Here is a 26,065-nt window from a genome sequence, read left to right as displayed (position 1 = left end):
TGGATCAAAAGGGAGATGCTGTAAAAGCTGAGATCTGTGGCGCAGTCTTCGCTGCAAGGATCAGAAAGTATGTGGAGAAACATGCTCGAATGAAGATCGAGAGATGGTTCCATCTGCTGGACAGCCAAACGGTCCTCGGAGCGATCCAGAGAGACAGTTATGGGTACCAGACCTTCTTTGCCAACAGAGTGGGTGAACTCCAGAAAAGCGGACCGGTGCAAGACTGGTGGTGGATCTGTGGCGACCTAAATATAGCTGACATCATCACAAGAGGAGGCACTCCAGAAGATCTAAAAGAGAATTCCACCTGGCAAAATGGACCAGAATTCCTGAAGTGGCCAGTGGAGGAGTGGCCCATTAAGTCAGCTGGAGAAGTAGCTGCCCACGCCAGAGAGAGCGTGAACAACCTCCAAAGGAAAGCATTTTCAGCTGCCATAACAAGGGCTCAAGCCAAGCTTGATCGGCAAAACCCGCCAGCAGTCACCCCGGATAACCGATCCATCTCGGATGTCCAAGAGGTGAAACCAACTCTTCCCCAGAAGAAACCCACTGGCTGGGTCAAAGTACTTGTGGACATACAAAAATTCAGCAACCTGTCCAAACTGGTGAGAGTCATTGCCTGGGTTTGCAGAGCTGTCAAGCTGTGGCTAAAACGGATGAGACAGGCACCAGGACAGTCAAAGTGGGAGGCCAACCAAGCTGGACTGACTGGAGAAGAGCTGAACGAAGCCCGTGAAGACCTCTTCCTCGCTGCCCAAGAAGCTATAGCCTTCCCAGAGACGACTCTAAGCAGATTGGCAGTATACAAAGATGTGAACTCTGGACTCCTAGTTTGTGGTGGCAGAATCCAGATGTTCAGTGAAGATAAGACAGCAGTGCCAGTTCTACCATTCGAATCCTGGGTGTTTACATTGCTGGCTGAAGAATCCCACAAAGCAAACCATGAAGGTGTAGCAGGAACCCTTCTTCGGATGAGGAAGAGAGCGTGGGTGATAAAAGGCCAGAGACTTGCCAAGAGAGTGGTTGGCAGCTGTACTGTCTGTAGGAAGAACAACATAAAGAAGTGCAAACAAATCATGGCTGACCTACCTCCAGAGCGGATGGGCCCAGCCGCACCCTTTGAATTCACCACCATGGACCTGTTCGGCCCCTATGAAGTGAAGGATGAGGTCAAGAAGAGGACCAGACTAAAAGTATGGGGCATTGTCTTCTGCTGCATGGCTTCCCGAGCCATACATACCGAAGTGGTGAGTGACCAGTTCGGAAGGATTCCTGCTGGCCTATCAAAGATTCACTGCACTGAGAGGACACCCCAGGAAACTCTGGTCGGACCCTGGCACAAATCCCGGCCACAATTCTGCATAGAGATGTCTGACGACTGGTCATTCTACTTCCTATTGAAGAACAGAAACGTGAAGGACTTGAGTGACCTCTCTGTGTGGAACCCAAGAGCTCAAGTGGGAGGTGTTGAGTCCTAACTCAGGAGAGCAAAGATCTCTGTATTGAACAGGACAATCACCCAGAAGACTACAACTCCCACAATGCACCAGCAGCAAAGTGGCTGCTGGGAGCTCGTTTGGCCAACCCAGAACACCTGAGAAAGCTGCTGCCATGAGCATGCAGACACACACCAAACAACAAGCAAGCAAGTTTACTCCTGGAATTCTTCTCCAAGGCTCTAATGGTCGGTGAATGCTGCTCTGTTTAGTCTGTTTAAATCTTCCTCTGTGGCTGAATGTATTGTTAGTATAACATTATACATACCTTTTTATATTTGGCTTTGACAAGAGCAGTATTGCTCAGTTGGAGTTGTTGAATAGTCCAGTGGCTAATGACTTAAAACTTGAAGATGCTGACTATAACATTAATTGCATTTACTATATTTATTATTATATTTATATGAATTTAAAAGGCTACTTAAAAGACTATAAAAATGCCTAAATATTTGCTAAAATGTTAGAGCTAAGCTACAAGCTCATGGCTCATGGTCACATCTACATAGTCATAGTCACAAGATTGCTTGAGTATTGATTTATTATACCATTCATTATAATTATACTTGACTTATCTAGATAAAAGTTAATATGGTATATTTAAAAGCTTGCAGTATACTTTAATTTGAATTATTATTATTATTAGAGGTGAACTTAGTCAAAGTTACATTTCAGCATGTTGGCTTTAATGCTGCTTGACATTATTACTTTATAATTTATAAAATAATGTGATTAAAATGCTGACTTTAATTTATATATTGGGGAAATAGTTGAAGTTAATACTTTAACTTTAATTTCAACTGAATTTAATTAATGATGATTTTGGATAGAATGGCTTTAATTTAAAATATAGTTAATAATTTAAAACTGACTTTGGTAAATGGTTAGTATGACTTTAATTTAAAAGTGTCTACCTTTCATAGTAAAAGTAATTTAAAGAAATGCTTTTGTTTAAAAAACTTTAGTGTTAAAACTTATAAAACCTAATAAAATTATTGTTTAAAGGACACTTTGTTTAATGTGTTTTGAAGGCACTTTAATTAAAAGATGGTTTATTGTAATTTAATTCGACCATTTAAAATGTAATTGTTTAAAACAGTTAGTTTGTTCAAAATGACATTTGTTTAAATACTTAAATACTCTAAAATAATTGTTAAAGGGTTTGTTTAAAAATACTTTGTTTAAAACCAAATTGTTTATTTAAGAGACATTATTTGTTTAAAAATATAACTACTGAAACAGGACTTTTTTGTTTAAAAAATGATTGTTTATTTTGACAATGTTGTTAATCATATGTTTCCTTGTTTTAAAGGTTAACAACCTAACTACGCTACTGTTCGAAGACCCCCAACAAAGACCAACAAATTGATTTGAAAAGTTGGAAAAATAAAGTTGGAAGAGGTTGGAAAGAAGCTGAGTTGTTGTCCTTGTTGTCCAGTTGGAGAAAATTGGAGTTGACTTTACACCCACGACTCTTTATGTCAAACCCTTCAAAAGTTATGGCAGAGAAAAGTATTCTAGGGGGCGCTGTTGAGCCATTAGGCCACGCCCATTAATGCAAACCATGAAATATCAAATTCATCGCCAGGCCTGGCTTGCATGCAAACTTTGGTGACTTTTGGAGAGCTATCAAATATGGACCAATCAGATGAAGGCGAGGCACGCTTTTTGGCGTCTAGCGTCGCCACGGTAACACTTTTGAAAGAGATAAGTGATGCGTGTAGTCGCAAGATGGGGACGCACATTTTGATGTATAACACACTTGGGTGCACATTACGGTTCGGGCCGTATTAACTGCCGAAAATTGCTCCAAAATTACGCGATTAATTCAGAATGTTCAAAATGGCCGACTTCCTGTTCGGTTTCGGCCATGGAGCCAAGAGACTTTTCTTTAAGTTGCAACATGATACAGGTGTGTACCGATTTTTGTGCATGTACGTCAAACCGTATTGTGGGGCTTGAGTCACAAAACTTTCTAGGTGGCGCTGTTGAGCCATTTTGCCACGCCCATTAATGAAAACCATGAAATATCAAATTTTTCGCCAGGCCTGGCTTGCATGCAAAATTTGGTGACTTTTGGGGCACGTTTAGGGGGGCAAAAAGGCCCTCCTTTCGTCAAAAAGAAAGAAAAAAAAAAGAAAGAATTCCTACAGATACAATAGGGCCTTCGCACTGTAAGTGCGCGGGCCCTAATGAAGGTGTTGGTGCATGTGGTTACAGACCTCAGCTGTGGGGGTGCAGGTACAGCCGCCACAAAGAGAAACTGGTATATCAGCAAGCTCAGAATATATGAAGCACAAACTGATCGAAGTATCAATGAGCTTTTTTAAAAGGTGTTTTTTATCTATTTATTTCTTTTTTAAATATTTTGTTGACTCTAAAAACTGAATATTTGGAGAAGCTATCAAGGGCCACATCTGCAGCACATTAGCTGTGCATGTTTGCAGGGAACAAAGGAGGCTGTTTTCTCTGTGGCCTTCACTGTCTAACTCTTTTTCAGCTAATGAGGCTGAAGTTGGCTAATGAGGTACGGATGTAACTTTTCTGTATAATGGTGTATAACGTTCACCCAAACAATAAAAAAACAAAAAGCAACCACTTTATGTTAAAAGCTGAATCAAGCTCAGAAATATCAGTTCAGTGTATTTGATAGTATTTAAAGTTACAGTTCTCAAGTACTTAAGTGGAAGTAAAACGTTTCCATCAAATAATAGGTAAATGTGTGATACATTATTCAACAGATACTTCCTATGGAGGTATTTTAATGTATTGCATTCAATTGCAGGTGAAATTCTTTCATCTTGTATCTCAGAGACCCATATTTATCCAAGCAGACAGCATGTGGGCAAAAATTATAAAAAGTGCAGCCATCCGTGGCGAGTCTTGTGGGGGAGGTCCCCAAACTGATCTGATCTATAAACACTGAGCTATGGTAAATGGATTGCATTATGGATCGGTGGTTAGTACTGTTGCCTCACAGCTAAAAGGTTCCTGGTTTGAATCCCAGCTGTGGCCCGTCTGTTTGCATGTTCTCCCTGCGCTTGTAATCTGGCTCTTGTATAATCTATAGACAACAGAAGAATGTAGGAAATACTGCACTTGGCACTGTGGATTTATAGACTACCGGTATATTCAACATCTTTGTGCAAATACTGAAGTACGAAAAAGCGCGGTCCCTCCTTGTCGACAGCATTTGTGTTTCATCACTAGTATTTTTGTCCAGGGGAACACACAGGTTTGTGCTGTCCACCACCTTTACCGCTTCTTCCAAGATGGAAATAGTGTTTGGCTTATTCCTTATTACCTTAAATGTCTTTTATTTTTCTGACCTTGCAGCTCTTCTTAGTCTATGTGCCGCAACATTTGGGAGCATGTAGATATCTTGCTCAGCTCTCCTTAAGAAGAATTACAAAACTGTCATGTTTCATGTGCTTTTATTTAATCATTTATCACTATTTTCTTCCTTTTATCAATGCTTTTTTTGTATTTTGTTTAACTTAAGGCATTTGTATTATTTCTAAGGATCCATACCCATTGATTGTTAATCATTTGCCAGGCAAAGCCTAGGTTCAGTTGTGATTAACTGAGGCAGCATGAGCGATGGTGAAATACAACTGAGAAGAAACGAGAGGAAAGTGAAACCTTGACAACAAAAAACAAACTCAAATTTATTATCCAGGTTGTTAATCAAAACACTTACACAGATACAAGCCAGAGGAACCTTACTCTCTGTACAGATCAAGGGCGTGATGCTTTCTCTTTCTCTCTTTTGCTGCTTTCATGTGGAGCCCCAACCGAGCTTGACATGAATATCCATGTTCTTGATAAGGGCGTCCTGGGAGCATCAAGGCTGATCATGCAGACGGGATCAGTTTTAAAGAATATTTGAGGTGCAGGTTCACAATACTTATTACAGCTAAGAGTAGTGGAGGTAGCAATAATGAAATGATTAAAATGCAAGTGTTGAAAACGCATCTGGATTAAAAATGGAGGAGCAAAAATTGATGTAAATTTAAAATGAAGTCATAAATTCTCAAGCAATTTTATTAATTCAATTTGTCATTGTCTCCGTCCTCATGAACTTTAACATTCACAGCATAAAATATGCCATTCATCATTTCAGGAAAGTATCCACAAGGAATGATTTATAAAAACAAAAAAGAGATATAAATTGAAATACCTGAAAACTTTTAATAGAATTAATGAAATGTACCAGATTGATTAACCTTCAGCTCATTCAATGAATGAATGAGACTTTATGAAAAGCAGTATTACTCTGATAATCAACTTGACATAAGGACTCATGCTGGCTGTCATTCATCTTTCAGGGCACACAGTTATATTTTATCATTTACAGCCAGCAATATCTGTTACTTTAGCCTGAAAAAAGGGCCAGACTCTATTCTTTGTCTATGTCTGTTGCACCAAACAAAAATGTCTCCTACAATGCACATATTTCATGGTAGTGCGACCATGTCCTTGTGTCTGTAAGTTTGTTATGCTTAGCAAGGTTTCACTTCATTTACTTATAATTTCATATTTTACTTTGATTTATAAATCTAATTATTGAATTAGTTTATGTAAAAAAGTGTCCCAATGGAGAGGTTGCCACAGAAGAGTTTAGAAGAGTTTATACTTCATGTCAATTCATGAAATTAAAAAACAACATTGCAACATTTGTAATTAACCTAAGAGATTTTATTGATTTTTTTTAACTTTGATTCAGTCCCTTCTTTTGAGCATAGCATAGTGAAGAGGACCTTATTTTAATATTTTCCTGTCAAAGTAATTGTTTCAATTTCATTTCAAGGAACATTTGCTCACTTTTAGAGGAAGTGTTCTCCAGCTCCAATGGTACCCTGTCCCTATTACCTATCATAATAGGGGGGACAAGAAAAGGAAAATAAGTAACAATTTGTATTTATTTATTTGAGCTGAGTTTAGCTTTAGGCGAATCCAAATCTGGAGCAATGCCAAATATTGCAGTCATGGGGTTGGGTTCAATGATTGTGAAAGGTTTCTGAAATTGTTATAAAAACTGATGACCAACAGTTGGCCAAAGAGGGACACGTGGAGGAGGGTGGCGGTGGCAGTACCACAACATCTCGGTACGTTTGATCTAATTTGGTTTATGATACTGTATATGTGTGTGGTACACTACGTTAAACTGTAAAAGTGAATGTCAAAAACACATAAAGGAGGAGTGTATCATGTGTAAAACCTTAATCCAGATCCTGCCCCCAAGCAGTCTTCACAGTTGCCACTGTTGGACAGTGTAGTTTGGAAATAGCGTTATACAAGTTAGGCATAGTACCTCTCGAAAAAGGTCACTAGGATTAACTGAAGGCTTAAAAGGAAATTGGAGAAATGAGCATTGTACTGTATTTAATCCCTAACTCTTAAAAACACTAAAAAGTGAGTTTTGTGAAATACCAAAAGTTTCTGTAAGTTAAGAAAAACTAGGAAAATGATTGTCAATGTAGAGATCACCAAGGCTTTTAAACCTCTCTTATGCCAAATCTTACATAGTCCATCCACCTTTTAAGGAGCAAATTGCTGGTTAGCAGCAATTGGGATTTGGAGTGAGGGGAGCTGCAAACCAAAACTTTTCCAAAATTGTGCCCAAATCAATAAAGACTGTTTACTGGACTGCTCTTTTGGATAACCAAAGCAAGTGGAAGTGCAGCACCTAAAAGGCTGGACAGGGAAATAGGGTTACTGGCACAAACTTCCATATTCACCCAGGCTGGGCAACAAGATTAGAGATGGAAATGCCTCTGGTTTATCAAACATTGAGTGTTTGCTGCAGTAATAGTGTTGCAAATTAGTCAGACCCATTTCCACTGCTTGCTTTAGTCTTTGAAGAAATGTCTTCCACAAACGCAGTCGTTTATTTTTCCATATGCAGGATATCATTAGTGAGTCAAAGACCTTAAAAAGTATTCTGGGATGAGGGTGGGGAGACACTGAAATAAGTATAGAAACTTTGGAAACAGAGCCATTTTAACTCAATTTATTCAAACAACGAGGGACAGAAACAGAGGGGACCATTTAGATAGAATCTGCGTTGTCTGATCAAAGTGAGAAATTAGATTTAAATACATTTTTTAAATTCTCCAGGAACACAGATTCCAAGATAGTTTAAATTATTCTTTACCACCTTTAAAGGTAGATCTGCATGATTGACTTAAACAGATTTTTTATTTAGTGGAAGTAATTTACTTTTATTTAAATTTAGTCTGTATCCTGAAAACACCAGGCCATTGCAAGGTGCTCGGTGGCACTTGCAAAGAGAAGTGGGCTAAGTGGGTTTAGTGGGCAACCCTTTAATCTTGCACGGTGCAGATTAAGGTCGAAGGGCATGTATGCAGTAATCTAACCCCGGGGGTTAAAGGCAGAGCTGAAACCAAATTTTTCCAAAGTCAGGAGCCGACAGTCAACACTTAATTCTTTTCAATGCCTTCTCAGCATCCATGAAGATAAGCCACTCAACAAATTTGGGGAGTACAAAATGTTTAATAACCGATGATTATTGTAAAATGAATATCATCCAATCTGCAGGCAAGGATCTTTACATCTGTGTTTAGTAATGAAATTGGTCTGTAAGAAGCAAACAAACTAGCGGGTCTCTATCTTTTTTTCAATGAAAGAGAGATGCAGGCCTGGTTTAATGAAGGGGGGAGTGTACCCAAGTCTAAGGAGTCAGTAAACACCAAACAGAAAATGGGTCAAATCAGCAGAGAATTTCTGATAGAAATCAGATGGAAGCACATCCGGACCAGGAGTTTTAACTGACTGCAGAGATGAAATTGCTGCAGAAATTTCCACCTGAGTGATAGGTGCATCAAGCTTATTCAGGTTATTTAAGAAGTCTACCATGATGCTTGAGTCTGTTGTACAGTCAGAGGTGTATAAATTGGAGTAAAAGTTTTTGAATTTGTCATCAATTGCTTGCTGGTTGGTTGTTATGTCTCCATTATCCGTCTGCACTTCAGGAATAAGTTGCTTTGCTCTCAACTAACGCTACTGATCTTTTTCCTCATGCTCATAGTATTTGCTGGTAATGTGGAGTAATTGACTTTCAACCAGGCGAGAAGAAAGAAGCTTAAATCCTGTCTGGAGTTTCAGACGTTTCTGGTCCAGTTCAAGGGGAGGGTGAAATCACATACTGCCTGTCTATGTTTGAAACTCCATTAGCAATGTTGGTGTGTTATAGCTGGGAACACTTCTGTTTTGCTGAAAATTATACAATTTCCCCTTTTAGATAAGCTTTCATGGCTTCCCACAGTGTTTTATTGAACATATCTGGTTTCGTTGAAGGGCAAAAATGTTTTAATATGGGTAGAAATGTGTGCAACAAAGCTCTCCTCTGTGAGCAACGACAGATCTATGGTGTCCAGTGGCACCTCGTGTGCTCAGCATCTGAGGAAGATGAACCAATGCTTTCATAACTGCAGGATTTGAAATCCAAAATTAATTTATTGTCCATGAAGAAATCATCGATTCAGTACAAGTGTAGTGAACGTGGGAGAAGTGGGATATGAAAGGCCACAGCCATCGAGAAATGATTTGATATAATCGGCAGACTTAGTAGAAGCTGCGGGCCTAGATGAGGACCCCGCCCCCCAAGATCAGGGGGTTGGGAGAAGAATCTACTAAAAAACTTGACATCATCTATTTCGGGGCATACACATTTGCCAAAATCACTATTTTGTTGTAGAGTTTGCCAGAGGCGATAATGGAACTTCCAAATGTATCTGTTCCTTTAAACTTGAATGGACAAATATCCAGCCCAGCATTTAGCTAGTCGCCAATGATCAGAATCTTGTAAGTGAGTTTCCTGGAAAAAAAGGCTACCCATGCCCTAGGCTGCTTTAGATGAATAAAGACCTTCTCTTTAACCCCTTAACATTGCAACTACTTAACTTGAGATTCTGATTCTGATTCTACAATTGCTTAAAGATAATAGCGAGTAGTAAAAAGGGGAAAATAGAACATAAAAGAAAAAGGAAAAAATAAATCAAGGGGAGGAGGGTATGGCTCAAATGAAAGAAAAAAAGTGAAAAAAAGAAAAAAAATAGTGACTGTCCACAACAACACACTGTATCAATTAACCCACAGTCAGCCAACCCCAACACAATATAAAACCCCACCAAACACTTTGCTTTAAACAGCAAACACAAAAACATCTCCTCAGGTCCTGTCATGATCATCCCCAAAATGTATCTGCTGTATTTGTCTTACATAGCTCCTGCTGTATCTCCCAACAGTTCAAACTTGTATTTTTGAACAGCTGAAGGTTACTCAGATTAATACAAAAACATCTAACTTACAAGGAATTGCAGTAGTCCCCTTAAAGGAGAATGTATGAACTTTTTCTGCATCACTCTGAGAGAAGAGGATCCTTGTTATAAAAGAAAGCAGTTGAAGAAAATGTATGTGTGAGGTAAAGGTTCTTAACGCCTGGAGTAGATGGCAGTAGTAGATGCCATGTGTAAGGGCACTCGCAAATGAGTTGAAGTGTGACTGAAACACTTGCCCGTTGATATTTTCTACAATGTGCAATTGTATCATATACAATGGTGAGAAATTCTTTGTCATCTCAGCCAAGGCACAACCACAGATGTATGTGGCTGCTTAGCATTGGGCTAGCATGACCAGAAGATTGAGACAAGTGTTGCTACACTGTCATAGTGATGATAGCAGTTGATGGATGAGGAGCCAGAGACCCTAAAGACACCGCTAGGGCCTGGCTGCATACATTGCTGTTATAATTACCAGTAATATCTGTCTTTGGCCCATTCAACTTTTGCCACAGGTTCAGGGCATTACTTAACCTTGCTAGCTCTAAGTAGGATGAGTGGAAAAATGACAACGTAGTAGTCATTACAGATGAATATCTTGTGCTAATAGCTGCTAAATGATAATCTAGCAGGGAATAATGAGGCTGAATGGCTGAGTGGGAGGTGGAGGCTATCAGCATCTTACGAGAGTAAGGGTGCTATTGACATTTCAAGATTTAAACTTATAGGGAGCTGTAAGGAGGGGATACTACTCCAGGCAAAGCAATAACGGAGCCACGACTAATTAGGAAGCAAAATTAAAATGCTCAGCTAATGGAGCATTTGAAACCACAATGTGGCAGAGGGAAAGTAATCCTCTCTTCATGTCAATGTTTTTCCTCTCATATTTCTAAAATGTATTGGTTGTTTTGCAACTTTGTAACCATTTTAAACCTATTAAAACGCCTGTTTGTCCTCCTCTCTGGGCTCACCTTGTTGTTCATTAGCTTGTGAGAGAATGTTTCTCTTGTCTGCTTGAGCATCTGATAAGAAACGCGCACGTGACAAATTAGGCATGAATCCTTCGGAGAACATACTGAGCATATGGATTTATGTGCCAAAACCTCACATGGTGCCTGGAGGGGGCGTGTATGTAATGGTAGGGGTAAATAGTAAACTTCAACCATCATTTCTTCCTCATGGGAAGTTAGCACAAACATATGGTTTTCACAGTGTCAGGCAAATGAATGTAATATAAAATGAAAAGAAAAAAACATACAACATACATTTTCCTCTGCGTCGCCACTTTTTTAATCACAGGGTTTTTGAAATATAAGCATTAAAATATAAGAAGCCTTCTCTGTGTTAAAATTTAACACTTACATATGCTACATATATTTTTAGTCTAGATATATTGCTTCAAGATAAGACGTCATAAAGAGGTAGTGTTTCTGCAAACATAGAATACGTTTCCTTTTATAAGTTTTGAGGCGTGCTTGGGATTATCATATAAATGACCCAGTGAAGGCCGATGGTAAATGTGTGGACACTGCTAATAATTACATTGCATACTTTCAACAGTGCCATTGTGCCAAAATGAAAACAAAGGAAAAGGTCTGTCTTTAATAAAAACCCTACCATCCCTTAACTGAATAAATAGTTTCTAAACATTATGCCTGGTGAATCATCATGGTTTCACACCCAGCACTTTCCATTTTCTCCAGAAGGTATTTTTTAAAACTGAAAAGACTGACTCACCAAAATACACTGCCTCAAAAAACAATAAAAAGATAACATATTTTAGTGGATTAACTAGGTTTCATTATAGCAAACATTGTCTGGTATCGTTTCAATTGGTTTACGTGGCACCACAGCATTTATCTCTGGTCAAATTTTATGCAATTTTTGCCAGGTCTTGTACTGATAAAGGAAAAGATTAACGTTCTCGTCCTGAGCCTCTATTTTACAGTCTGAGGCTTATGAATCCTGTTATTGTAATCTGGTAATATATATGTGCTGTGAAAAAAATGCATTCATGTAGAGAACTGGTTATTTGGTATATTAAAATAGTCAAGTGACCTTTATGTTCGGGCTCATAATGTTTAGCAAAGATCCATCTGTAGTGGTGGGTTGTGGTTCGGGGAGGCTCTGGGGCAAGATGGTGATTATGGGAGGGGACTGGACCAGCATCCACTCTGCTAATCAACAACAATTACTTTAAAAGCAATTGGAGAAGTGAGGTGGAACACTGGACGGCTGCTGAGCATTTTGTAGCTGTGAGGTACTCTGCAAAAAGAACTGTGAATAAACTATCTTGGATAACAGGTTTTCTGTCATGTCTTGGATATTCAGTGTCGGAGCCTGAAACCTGCTACACTGTCCAACTAAAGCAAGCCCAGATCATACAATTGGCCCTCACTGGCTTGATAAGTAAATACTAGGCTTGATGGGTGCTCCACTTCTCCTAGTGGTACTCTTACCTTGAGATGCCGATCACTCTGGAACAGGAGGAATCTGGACTCATCAGACCTCGTAATATATTTCTCCTTTCCTTTTTACTGTTAGCATTTCATTTTTAGCAACAGAGGAAAAGTTAATTTTCTCTGACACTTCATAGAGAGCTACAAAAAAGACTAAGTATGTTGCTGGAATTACAGAGAGAGTGAAGCAGGAAGTCGATATCTGGATTAGATTTGTATCAAGCATAAGTCCAACAGTCTGCAATTATTTCTTAATGACAGGGACTGAAAATCACAAGAGGAGGCTATTCCTGAAAACAAGCAGCTTTAGTTCAAGAGTTTTTGGAATGGTTGAGCTAACAGATAATGAATGTGTTCAGCTCTGTTTGTGTGTCAGATTCACAAAGCTATAACATATCAACACGTTGTAAAAATGACGGTTTTTACATTTCTTATATATGACCATAACACCCTAAACATCTTAAATTCAGGAAGTGGACAGCAAAACAAAACATGACAAAGGCTATATGTGAATGTCCCTGTTCTGGTGAGTATAGACTGAGCAGCATCAGTCACTGACCTATATATGTCTATTGCTCCATTCACACGGGATTAAAATGATCTGGGGACCTGCAGTAATTTGTAATAATAATTGTAATATAATCACGGAGGACGTCTGTAACATTAACCCGTCCGAATGTTCCATGTCTGGGATTTGTGTAGTAAAAATTCCCTGGCAAATTACAAATCCTATTTCAGCAAAGACTGAGGTCAATTTTAATTCCGTCTGAATGCAGATCACAGTAATTCAGTGATGTGGCTGAAATTCGATTTCTTTTTAAATTGTTTTCTGCCTTTTTCCCAGCATGGTTTAGGGAGTTATAGTAAATAGTGCGGTATTATTACCTACTGTATATCCACCACATAAAGTATGTAAAGTAGAAAGTAGCACATAAAAGATGATACACATACAGAAAGAGTCTTGAAAAAAGGAATCCAGATAGGCAGAAGAGCAACCGTGAGATGATGGCTGCATCACGCAGCAAAAAAACGTTTTATCTTCAAGCTCAGGGTCAACAATAGCCCCAATGGTAAACCTGGTTATGTTTACCATTACGTTTACAGTTACCATGGCAACTGACCAATGTGCCAGTTCCAATTTTTTTGTCATAATGTGATGTGTATTAGCTGAAATCTAAATCTTGAGTGTCTGATCACATGCTTTTAACTCAATATTACATTTTATGATAAATAAATCATTCAAAATATATGCGAGGCCTCGACCTCACTTCCGGGATAGATTCAGTGCAATTTATATCTTTATCTTGGGAAAGGTCTTGAAGTGAACTGAGTTCTTTTGTCTTGGTAATGTGAAACTAAGCACACTCTGGGTGTCACACCCTCAGACAGTAGACTGCTGTGTCCTCGGTACTGTCCTCCCCATCGCCCACCACTGTGGGCTCAGACTCACAAGCTTCTAGCATTCAAACAGCACACACTCCCGGCTTTACTCTCTCTGTAAATCCAGTGGCAAACTGAGCCTTGTGCATGAAACTGTTTTCTGTAAAGTGTCACGGAAAAACAAGTTTTTCACATTTTCAAATCCACACCATCAAAGCGTGAGATCACAGATTCCACTGAAATAGCAGAACTTCAACATCAGCATATTGATGAAAAGTGTTCCCGGTGTCTTACAAGATATAAAAGACAATGACATGGTTGTGAGATTTTTTTTATTGAAACAGCAAGGAAAAATGAGAAGAGAATTGAGGAGTTTAATGCAATCATTGAAACTGACAACTAGCAATGTAGGGAGTTGACACGCAAATGAACCCAGACATCACAGTCTGAGTGAATCTCGAGCTCACTTGCTCAAATGAGGATAAAAAAAAAAAAAAGCCATGAATTAATAAGACTGAATGTTTTGATTTCGAGTATCTTAAATCCTAGAGAATACAGTATATGGTTTCTATAAGGCTGTATAGAGAACCCGCATCACCGTGAAACAGAATGGCCATTATCTTTGTTGCAACATCATTCCACCTGGTGTCAGCATACACTTTGAGCTTCTTTTGATCTCTCTGGATAAAAGTCATTTTCGTTAACGTCTTCTCATGAAAGAAGGCCAGCCGAGAGATATAATGGTCACTCTTTCGATTTCACATGGCCTACTTTTTCACTGTCTGTGGCTTTTTAATTTTCTCCTTTCATCATCTCTTCTTGAACACAGAAATCAAAGGATTTGAGAAGCTGAACTTTACTATACCCTGAAATACAATAAGAGGTTAAGCCACCCGCAAGTGACATTCAGCAAGCTTGTTGGAGAAACATTTGCTAAGGAGCCCGTGTTATACAGGTTCATTTGGTTTTGGGGCTCTACCAGAATAGTAATTATACTTTATCCTATTTATGTATCACCCACTTTTGTTTGTGTAGCAGAGTGCTGTTAACATTATCTGCGAGCCGTGGCTTAGCTTCTGCCTGAGACCTTTAACTCAGTATTAACAGCAGCTATTGCTTTGAGCTACAATGCTTTCATGAGTGTTTCTGATTATTTCCTGAAAGTTTCTATTTAACTCAGTTTTCAGCTGCACAGTTTAAGCCATATGTGTGAAGCTCAAGTACCATTAACCAAATAACACCTTCCACTTCATTTGATCAGATCTGCAAGAACATTCCTGAACTGCTCTTTCTGCCCATTTACAACAGCTGAGAGAGGGATATGATGTGACGTAAAAAGAAACAGGGAAAGCAATTTAAATAGAGATGGGAAGAAAGATACAGTCAGTCCGGAAAGTATTCAGAACGCTTCACTTTTCCCACATTCTTTTATGTTACAGCCCTATTGATAATAGGAATAAATTCATTTTTTTTCTCAGAATTCTACACAAAACACTCCATAATGACAACATGAAAGAAGTTTTGTTATGATTTTTGTAAATTTATAAAAAATAAAAAACTATAAATATCACCTGTGCATAAGTATTCAGAACGTTTGCCATGAAGCTCAAAATTGAGCTCTGGTTCATTCTGTTTCCACTGATCTCTCTCAAGTTGTTTCTACAGCTTAATCGGAGTCCACCTGTGGTGAATTCAGTTGATTGGACTTGATTTGGAAAGACACACACCTGTCTATATAAGCTCTCACAGTTGGCAGTGCATGTTGCAACACAAACCAAACATGAAGTCAAAAGAATTGTCTTCAGACCTCCGAAACAGGATTGTTTCAAGGCACAAATCTGGGGAAGGGTACAGAAAGATTTCTGCTGCTTTGAAGGTCCCAGTGAGCACTGTGGCCTGCATCATCCTTAAATGGAAGAAGTTTGGAACCACCAGGAATCTCCCTAGAGCTGGCCGCCCGCCTAAGCTGAGCAATCGGGGGAGAAGGGCCTTAGTCAGAGAGGTGACCAAGGACCCGACGGTCAGTCTGTCAGAACTCCAGCGTTCCTCTGTGGAGAGAGGAGAAACTTCAAGAAGGACAACCATCTCTGCAGCAATCCACCAATCAGGCTTGTATGGTAGAGTGGCCAGGGGCAAGCCCCTCCTTACTAAAAAGCACATGGCAGCCCGACTGGAGTTTGCCAAAAGATTGAACTATTTGGCATGAATTCCACGCGTCGTGTTTGGAGGAGACCAGGCACCGCTCATCACCTGGAGAACACCATCCCTACAGTGAAGCATGGTGGTGGCAGCATCATGCTGTGGGGGTGTTTTTCATCAGCAGGACCTGGGCGACTACTCAGGATTGAGGGAAAGATGAATGCAGCCATGTACAGAGACATCTTGGATGAAAACCTGATCCAGAGTGCTGTTGACCTCAGACTAGGACGATGCTTCATCTTTCAGCAGGACAACGACCCAAAGCACACAGCCAAAATATCAAAGCAGTGGCTTCAGAACAACCATGTCAATGTCCTTGAGTGGCCCAGCCAGAGCCCAGACCTGAATCCCATCCAACATCTCTGGAGAGATCTGAAAATGGCTGTACACCGACGCTCCCCATCCAACCTGATGGAGCTTGAGAGGGTCTGTCAGGAAGAATGGGCAAAACTGCCCAAGAATAGGTGTGCCAAACTTGTAGAAACCTATTCAAAAAGACTTGAGGCTGTAATTGCTGCCAGAGGAGCTTCTACAAAGTATTAAGCAAACGTTATGAATACTTATGCTCATATGATTTCTTGTTATTTTTATTTTTAATACATTTACAAAAGTTGCATCAAAACTTCTTTCATGTTGTCATTATGGGGTGTTTTGTGTAGAATTCTGAGAAAAAAAAAGAATTTATTCCTATTATCAATAGGGCTGTAACATAAAAGAATGTGGGAAAAGTGAAGCGTTCTGAATACTTTCCGGACTGACTGTATGTTTCTGTCTAATGGGGACAAGCTAGTATGCTCTCTTTGCTTTTGGACAGTCGCACCACCCAAAGATTTCACTTTACGTTTGAGCTTCAACACCTATAGAAGGAACTAAGTCACATTGGCCACAACAGGTACACCTAGTCCCCTGGTAATAAAGTGACCAGTGGCGTATATCTGGTTTTAGATTAGAGCCTGTTAATTTACATGGGTCAAGAACATGTGTGTAAGCCAGGCTGGGCAGTGTAAATGATGATATTGGTGCCTGAAGCCAAGTGGAGGAGAGGGAAGAGGAGTCAGGAGACTTTTTCCAGTGGTTCTGCGTCACATGACAACACTGCTTGGTGATTGGTTGGCCTCACCAGCGAGCTGGCTGAGGCAGCGCTAGGTGGCAGAGATGGACCGGGTGCCAGATGCTATCCATAATAGTAACACAATTTGCAGAGTGGCTCATCCTAACATCCTGTAGCACAAATCCATAAATGAGCAGTCCAGTCTTCCTCTGCTGCCACTCCTGCTGTTATTGTCATAGACCACACACAACCTCTTTGCTCTAGATTTCCACAGCAGCGGATTATGTAAATTGCATTCTTCAATTTGTTAATGACCTGAGTGTGTATGTGTCTGTGTGTGTATGTGTCTGACACCCCCGATTTAAGGAAGGCCAATATTATGACATGAAAAAAAGGCACCTTAATCAATTAGGTAATAGTGTTTGACAGGCATAAAGACAATGAATCAAACATGTACCTTTACTGTACCTTTTTAGATTCAGCAGAAAAAGAGGAAAAAAAGAGGGTTATTGAATAGACCTTAATGAACTGAGTTGCTGTGAACAGGATGTTAGAATTTTAGGTAAAAACCATTACTGTATGATATTTTTGAAACCACAGGCAAGAGAGCACTTTCTATTATGCTCTGAGCAACAGCAAGGCTTTGCTACACTCTGATGAAAATAGTAATGCCCCTTGTGGTCCGCATTATGGAGATGTTTGCTTGTAATGACAGCCTGAGAGGAACATCCATATTACATAAAATGAATGCACTTTATAAAGAAAACGGACTTTACTTGTTCCTAATATATTGATTAATTTAAGTATCAGCACATATTAATACCAATAACATCTCTTTGCTTGGGCAAAACCGATATAAGAGAAACGGATGATCAAGTACATTTATATTATATATGTTCAGCTTTGTATTGTATTCAGAAAATGTTAACGTGCAATATAGATATGTGAATATGGATGTCATAGTTAACTAAATGGTTAAAATGAGAAAAATGGCATAGATGGCATGTGTAAAGCTACAGCTGTTTGTAGAATAGTGCAGAGATTAGCATTCATAGAGCACAGAACTAGTGCTGCAGAAAGATGTTGAGCAAGTCAATATTGCTGACCATTGTGGTAAATGTTTGCACCGGCGAATCTTCATCAAATAAATTTGTTGCACTAGTCTGGGAACAGCACTTCATTCTCCAAGTGTAACAGGAGCAGGACGCTTCAGGGCTACTTTGTTACTTCATTTTTTGTAATTTCCATAGAAGTTATCATTTTGTTTGTGTTTTAAAACGGGACTAATCATTTTGACCTTAACTATAGATATTCACACACACGGAAGTAAATCCATTGACGAACCTTCTAACCAAAGGAAGCACACAATCTATCCAAACAGCATTGTGGGAATTTTCAATAACAGCTTTATTAAATTAGTGCAAAAGACAGACATAACTCATTCAAAATGTCATCTTTTCTTTGAGGTGGTCTTTCAAATGGACCCACACAGGCGAAGTTCCTTAGATGCACTCAAGAGAAGACAGACCATAACTATTCACCAAAACCACAGCCTTTTATTCTTATACAGCTTCTTGTGACTTGTAATGAGGAATGGACAGTGAACAGGAGAGGCAGAACTGACGGGTAAGAAAATCAAACCTAAACACAAAAGCAGTCAACAAAACAAGACTCCTTATTGTGCAATTAATCACAGATTTTAAAGTAAAAAAAAATAAAAAAATAATAATAATAAAGAAAAATGAACAGAATTGTAAACACATCAATAGCATTAGAAATAGTACCTAAAATTCACAGAAAAAAGCTCTCTTCTTTTTCGATGTACTCACTGAAATGGTGACCAAAGAACTTGCAATCAAAGTACATAAGTTAATCAATACTGTATATTTATACAATGGTAAAAAATAAAATATTTATTTAATAGTACTTTTTTTTTTTAAGGTTTACACCATTACTATAAAGATATACCGTTTTCCACTCCATGACAACTAACGCAATTAAAAAAACAGAAGCAAATCGAAGAAACAACTCCAGAGAGTTTCTGACTTTGAAGGCTTATGGCTACCACCGTGTCCTAAAAGACCACAACCACTGCAGACAAAGAAAACAGGCTCTGTTCTCTCTGCTTAAAGAGGGAAACAAGATCAAACACAGTCTGTGACGAAAAAACAAAGAAACACATTGAAAAGTCAATGCCCTTCCCAGCCTGGACTGCAGCGCAGCCGTTGCGGCGTTCCCTGGCCCAGCAAGAGACAGAGAGAGGTCAATAGATGGACAGGTACGAAGGAGCTTATTTATAGGGGGTTATAGTTTTTCATGGGCAGGGTGGGGAGAGGGAGAATTAAGCAGAGGTAAAAAGAGGTAGGCATGAGAGGGAAAAGTTGGCAAGAAGGGAAAAAAAAAGCAAAAGACGGAGGCATTGGCTTCAGTAGAAGTGGGGAGGAGGAGGAGGCGGGAGGGTCTGGTGTGGCTCGATATGAATTAGATTTAGAGTTCCTGTTTTGTTGCAATATCAATATACATGTTGTTTCAAGTATCTCCTACGGATGTGGCATGTTGCCATGAACACAGCTACCGTAACACCCAGTATATGCCTGCCAGCGCAAAAGAGAGGTGCCAAAATGGAATACAATGAAAACTGCAGAAAGAATTGGAATAATCAATGATGAATGAAGTGCAGGAGTGAGAGCGCAGGTAGAGAGAAAAGGCAGAGTCAGGAAAAAAATAAGGAGCTGTCATGAGAACAGAGTGAAGTAGAGAGGGATAGATGTGACCAGGAAAGTAAAGATGAATAGAAGGAGGTGAGAGTCGCAGGAGTGAAAGTGAGAAATTTCTTTTTACAGCAGTTGTGCCAGGGGGAATTGTGTGTATTTGCTTGTTTGATTTGTCGTCGTTCGAGAAGACTTCTTCTTGCTTTTTCTTCTTTTTCTTCTCTCCTAAGCCCGGGTCGCGTGGGGGTGAGATAAGTCGTTGCTTTTCAGTGTTGCAAAAAGAACTATGGGAGGGTTCAGCAGAATTTACAGGCCTGCAGGAAGACAAGGTGAAAGACAGGGGAAGGAAAGATGAGGGGGAGACGAGGAAATGGGAAAAGAGACAGATGAGACATGTGTGGGAAAGAAAGGGGAAAAGATAGAAGATCCTGTTAGAGTCAAGGTCATCACTGAGCAAGAGCAAATGCAATCAATTACACAGGACAGCTGATGGTATCAGGTCATTAAAGATTCAGGAAAGCAAAGAGAAGTTGGAGTCATTCACTCTTAGGCCACGATTAAGGCAGGAGTAGCTATTTATTTAGATTCCTCGTGAAAGTCCACCACGAAACTCTGTTTGCTTCCATTTTGTCAGCATCCTGAACGGGGGAATCAAACGCATGCCTCAAAAAAAATGTAATTTACTATACCACAAAGAGACATAATTAGCAGTTGAAACCAGTTTAGTTCTGATCCAAACGTGTCGAGTATCACATATCAGTAAAACCTGTGGCAATGTGGTTAAAAACCTGTATGGTGTATTAGTATGGGATATCATATTTTTTTTCTCATCAACTTCATTAGTTTTTGCATTTCAGACCTGAAACACATCCTAAAGAAATGGAATGGGGGGTATGTGATATTAGGGAGTCAAACAAAAAGACAATGGTTAAACAGGTGATGTCCACAAATACATTTAGTGGTTATTGGATACAAAACTAATATCCATATAGTCTGTGATGGGCAAAATGATATCCATCTGGTCAACAACGACAAATACTTTTTACCCAGTCCTCCTAAGATCCTCAATAGTCTCCTTTGTCTTGTTTACATTCAAGATCTGATTATTTCTCGACAGGACTCTAACTTGCTGGAAGTGTGAGATGTACAGCGTGAAGAGGAATGATGAGAGAACAGTCCCCTGTGGTGCTCCTGTGCTGCTAACCACCTGCTCAGACACGCAACCCTTCAATCTCACAAACTGTTGTCTGTTTCTCAGGCAATCAGTAATCTAGGAGATTGTGGAGGCATCCACCTGTGTCTTCTGGAGTTTCTTACAGAATTGTGTTAAATGCACTGGAAAAAACTCCTCACAGGTCATTACATGCACAAAAGAACGCTGAAATTTTAGAGCGACACATACTGCCAACCAAGACCACACTATTTCCAAGGATGTCCATGCCGTGCCCAACAAGACACTGCAAAAACTCACATTACAAAGGCAAGGCTGAAGACGGCGATGGGAACTGAACTGGTCTGCCTGCAGACCTCATCTGTCCCCACTAGATAATGTGCTGAGAATTTGAAAAATGACAACATTGCACTGTCGTTCAACAGATGTTGGAATAAAACAATAATTAAAATCCCCTAAAATCTGGTATACCCCCTTCTTTTCACAACCCATATGCCAAAACATTGCATAAGTGTTATGAGAGGAAAAAGCAACATTAAAAGTGTCTTTGTCCCACTTATTTGTTAGGCCTGCAATGTGTTGCAAAAATTAATGATTATTGAATAAAATTAAGTTACGCGGAAAAAACATGAAGTGTTAATACCATCTGGAAATAAAAATGAGTCAAAGTAAATGCAAGAATCACTGAAATTAGATTAGTTCATGACACTCAGGACAGCTCCTAAGCATGAAATATGATGTTAGACATTTTCAGCAAATTAATCTGCTCTGAAGCCTCAGATTTATTTCTGTGAGGAGAATCAGTTTCGGTTTGGAGTTCGGGCTATGTGGTTGCTTTCCCCCGTGATGCAAAGGTATGAAGTGTAAAAAAAGTATTCATTAGGATCCTGCAAGTTTATAAGTGATGTGACAGTTTGTCTCCTCACGTTAGTTCAACTGGTTGCAAAGAGCCACAGTAAAATCTGAGGCAGGTTGACACAAATAAACAAACACTGAGCACTTGAACACATGCACACACACGTATGTATATATATATATATATATATATATATATATATATATATATATATATATATATATATATATGTGTGTTTGTGTGTGTGTGTGTGTGTGTATGTACGCACACACACACACGAAATGCTGCAACATGATATGTGAGACTTTATTGCCTCTCTTCCAACCATCTCCTCCTCGTCTGCTATCAATTTCTGACATGTCTGAAAGTGGCTGAGCACTCAGAAAACCTTATTTCTGCTTTGCTCATTTTTTTCCTCTTCCCTCTATGGTTTGGTGCATGACGTGACTTGAATGTAATATTGCACATAGTACACCCTCACCGGCAGCCGATAAGGGTGTATTAAGCTTCAAACTACATCCTTACACTACACTTAAGAACAAGCAGGGTGTCTATGTCTAATTGTACTTATCGTGGATATGAGCACTACATTTGCTAAAAGCTTTACAAGTGCACTCATCAGTATGAAAACATGACAAATCTACCCCTCGTGAAACTTTATTGAATTAAAAGTTAAGAAAAACCAATCTACTTCTGTTTTAGTGTCCAAACACCTGCTATTATCTATCTCTGTGTGGGTGCAAACGAAACCCACATGAAAAAGATTTCCAGGTTATTAATGCAAATTTGCACAGTCAACACCGAGAACGATATGGTAATTAGCGCATTGAGCAAAAGAAGTGGAACATGGTGAAGATATCCAGTCTGACACTTAATAAAATCCTTCTTCTGTAAGAGGTCAATGATAACCATTTTAAATTAGATTTTAGAATAGTAATACACACTTCAATTAAGATTCAGAGGGGTTTTGTTCTTATCTAATTTCTCCTTTATTTGCCCAAGTAGTCCCGTAGACATACAAGATCTAATTTTCAAGAAAGAGCTAGTCAGTCTAGATTGCAGTGGTATGAACTAACAAATTAAGATGGAAAAAGAAACATAAACTTACCAGCCACTTTATCACATCTGATATATATATATATATATATATATATATATATATATATATATATATATATATATATATATATATATATATATATATATATATATATATATATATATATATATAGTCAGAATGCATAAAACAGAAATATTCATCATGCTGACAGCATCAAATAAAATTCCAGTGACATTTAAAAAAAAAAGCACATCTCCCTAACTCTATTTCTCATGCTAACCTTAAATTAACCAACAGCTAGGAGTTTCTAAATTGAGCTCTTTCTGCAGATTATTCCATGTCCAAGGCCCAGAATAAAGAAAAACACAATTTTCTTTAGCTGTGTCAAAGCCTGGGGTGCATTAAAAAGCAGCCGCCTGGCAGAGCATGGCTGATAACCGCTAGAGCTCAGACAAAGGCAGGAACAGAGGTATGGTCATGTGGAAAAGGAAATACACTTTGTTTCTCTTCTGAGATTTTACACAAAGGAATTTAATTAAAGTTAATCTTGTACTGACCAGGTCTATCAGTCAGGCAAATATAATCTCAGACGAACAGCAGAGCATTGAATTGAATTCTATTCAAATCTATTACGTTCAATTAATCGCCAAACTTATATTACATACAGTATATGACACCACGCTATTATTTACAGTCAAGTGAAGGTCACTTGGACTTTTCACAAATGAGGCAACCCTCTGGAAACTAGTTGAGGCAGACATCTCAAACAGCTTGTTATGCTCACTTTCTCCCCTCTGCATAGTTCATTACTCCATCTCGTTCATAGGTCTGTTTGATAAGCTGAGGTTCCTGTATCTCACAGGCTTCCTGATGCAGCGGCTGCAGTTCAAATAAGACTAAATTAAAATCTGAACTTCAGCAGCACGCCCTTGTTACAATGACATGTTATCCGTCATTCTCTGTTTTATTTTAATGTAACTGTAGGCTCTGATTCTTTGGAGGGGAGTTAAGTTCATCAGCACCAATATATCACAGCTTCGAAGCCAAATCTCAAGAGTTCCCATTTTATGCTTCTTCTGACTTTTAAAGGTTCAAAACTGGCTTCAACTGTAATACACCCAGTAATTTTAACGTTGCATTTCAGAACATGAATCTAATCAATCATGAATGGCAGTGAAATAAAAAAAAAAGTGAATAACTTCATTAAATATTGGACCGGAGGTCAAGGTTCATTGGTTAATATCAAGGTGGCGTTAGCATTCTTGAAAACTAAATGCATCCGAGTATGGCACCTCCAAATGGAAATAAACAGCAGAGGAATATTATAGTATCAGTATGATACTGTTTGTGCTAAATAAATTAAAAAAAAAAAAAAAAAAAGAGGAAAAAGAAAGTAAAAAATTACACCAATGACTTGGTCCAAGCACTGCACGCTATAACCACAGCAATTCAGTAGATAGATACAGTTACCACGAGGAATGGATAAGGTTTACCAGAACAATTTTGCCTTACTTAACAGGCTTACATGTAAGCCCTGCCTTTTACTGCTAATCTTGCAAAATGCATTTACGAAAATGTGTTATAAAACACATATTGGAGGTGGAAATTTGTCATAGCTAGTGTTTGTAGCTACTGTCTTTGAAAGCATTTATTGTGTTTTTTTTTTCTTATCGAGATCCCATGAGTGGGATGCACTTTTGATCCCACCTTTATGGTCACAGCTCTCGAGGGTTTTGTTTCACAAACTGGCAGCCTGTCTCAGTCAAGCTGATTGCAGATTTTAAGTGTTGACATGCAAATACGTCTCAGTCATTTTTCCTGTCTTTATCCTCCATCTGTCTCACTTTCTGTATCTCCTCCCAGGATTAGGCAGCAGTCTTGAGGAACGTGAACTATGATTCTCCCAGTCACTGTGAAATGAAATGGACTTGAAACATTTCGAAGCGATTGGAGCGTGCCTGGATGGAAGTGAATATGTATTGGAGAAGAGGGTATGTAATGGGTGGAGCCGATGGTTTTTATTTCAATGTATTATTCTTCCAGAACCCACTTTAATAATGCCAAAGCCTAAAGAGAGCTGCCAGAAAAGGAAATAAAAAGTGATAGAAACTCAAAAGGAAATTTAGACTCCGATTATGGCTTTTGCAAATATAATGAAACTCCCTTGCAGTACTGTTTCACCTCACAAATAGAACTGGATGTAAAAGAGGAAATTCTCCCCCTCTGGCTAAAACGTCAAGCCCTTGACATGAAAATGCATTGCTGAATCAATTTACAACCACTTCAACAAAGACACAGACTCTGAACTCATAGGCCAGGAAGAGAGGAAGAAGAAAATTAGATAGGGAGCGAGAAACTGTGGGATGAAGAGAATATAATCACTTTACCTGAGGTGGACTTGGAAATGGATGAGGTACTTTATGTTACAACTAGCAAAATCAACTACAATAACAAATGTGCTACTGTGTAGACGGAGAGAGAACATTTCTGCTGCATTACGTTGCTCCTTGACGCACATTTGCCACTGCTGTTGCTGTCTATGTCTAAAATAAGGACACGGACAGATGCACTTGTACATAAAAGCAAAGAGTGTGCAATTGATTAACCAGGCATGGTTACACTTGGTAAAGATCCTGCATATAGTATATTATATATATTATAGTATAATATACAGTACAAGCGGGTGTCCTTCCCCAGCACATTTTCATCACCACATGAAAATCAGTTAGCTGTGTCAGAAAATGAACCTATTTTTACTTCAAAGTAACAGAAAAAAAGAGAGAGAGAGAAAAAAAAAACCCATCTTGACTCACAGCTTTTTTTCACCGTGGATATAAATGACCTCAAAGAATATCAGACACACACTGATGTTAACCTTTCTTTGTGTCTCCGTTCATTCAAACTCAGTGTCAGCTTTATTTGAAAAGTTTCAATTTCACAAGAAAATGATTTTGCTGGTATTCCTGTTGGCTGATTACGCTAGCAGTGTCCAAGCAGTTATTTTTTCATTCATAACATGCCCCCCGGCCATCTACAAAATGACAGCACTGATCAAGGTCTTAAATGATATTTATCTAAACACAGATGTGTCAGGTAAAACATCTGTTCTTGTGCTGTTAGATCTTAGCCCACCCTTTGATACTGTAAACTATGAGATCCTTCTGGAAAACTGGGCAGGGTTTTCAGGTCCAGTTCCTAGTTGGTTCAGATTATATCTTGAAGGCAGGAGCCTTGTTGTGTCCATGTTTGAGAATAATTCTGAGCATGTTCTTATGACCTGTGGAGTCCCTCAGGGATCGATTCTTGGACAACTGTTATTCACCCTCTACATGCCACCAAGGTCAGATCATACATAACAATGTGGCTCACCACAGCTGACAGA

General features: G+C 39.0%; 1 protein-coding gene across 1 annotated transcript in view; it reads right to left on the bottom strand.

The window, feature by feature from the left end:
- Positions 1-18,421: 18,421 nt before the first annotated feature.
- cdh13 (cadherin 13, H-cadherin (heart)) overlaps positions 18,422-26,065 on the bottom strand; it is a 500,809-nt gene continuing 493,165 nt past the window's right edge. Inside the window, exon 15 of the mRNA XM_061721319.1 lies at positions 18,422-19,910. Within this exon, the coding sequence (XP_061577303.1) occupies positions 19,903-19,910 (8 nt within the window). The 3' untranslated portion in view covers positions 18,422-19,902. The remainder of the gene's footprint in view (positions 19,911-26,065) is intronic.

This window comes from Cololabis saira, chromosome 5 (assembly GCF_033807715.1).
Source record: "Cololabis saira isolate AMF1-May2022 chromosome 5, fColSai1.1, whole genome shotgun sequence".
In the NCBI taxonomy this organism is placed as follows: domain Eukaryota; kingdom Metazoa; phylum Chordata; class Actinopteri; order Beloniformes; family Belonidae; genus Cololabis; species Cololabis saira.
This window is presented reverse-complemented; position numbering and strand designations above follow the sequence as displayed.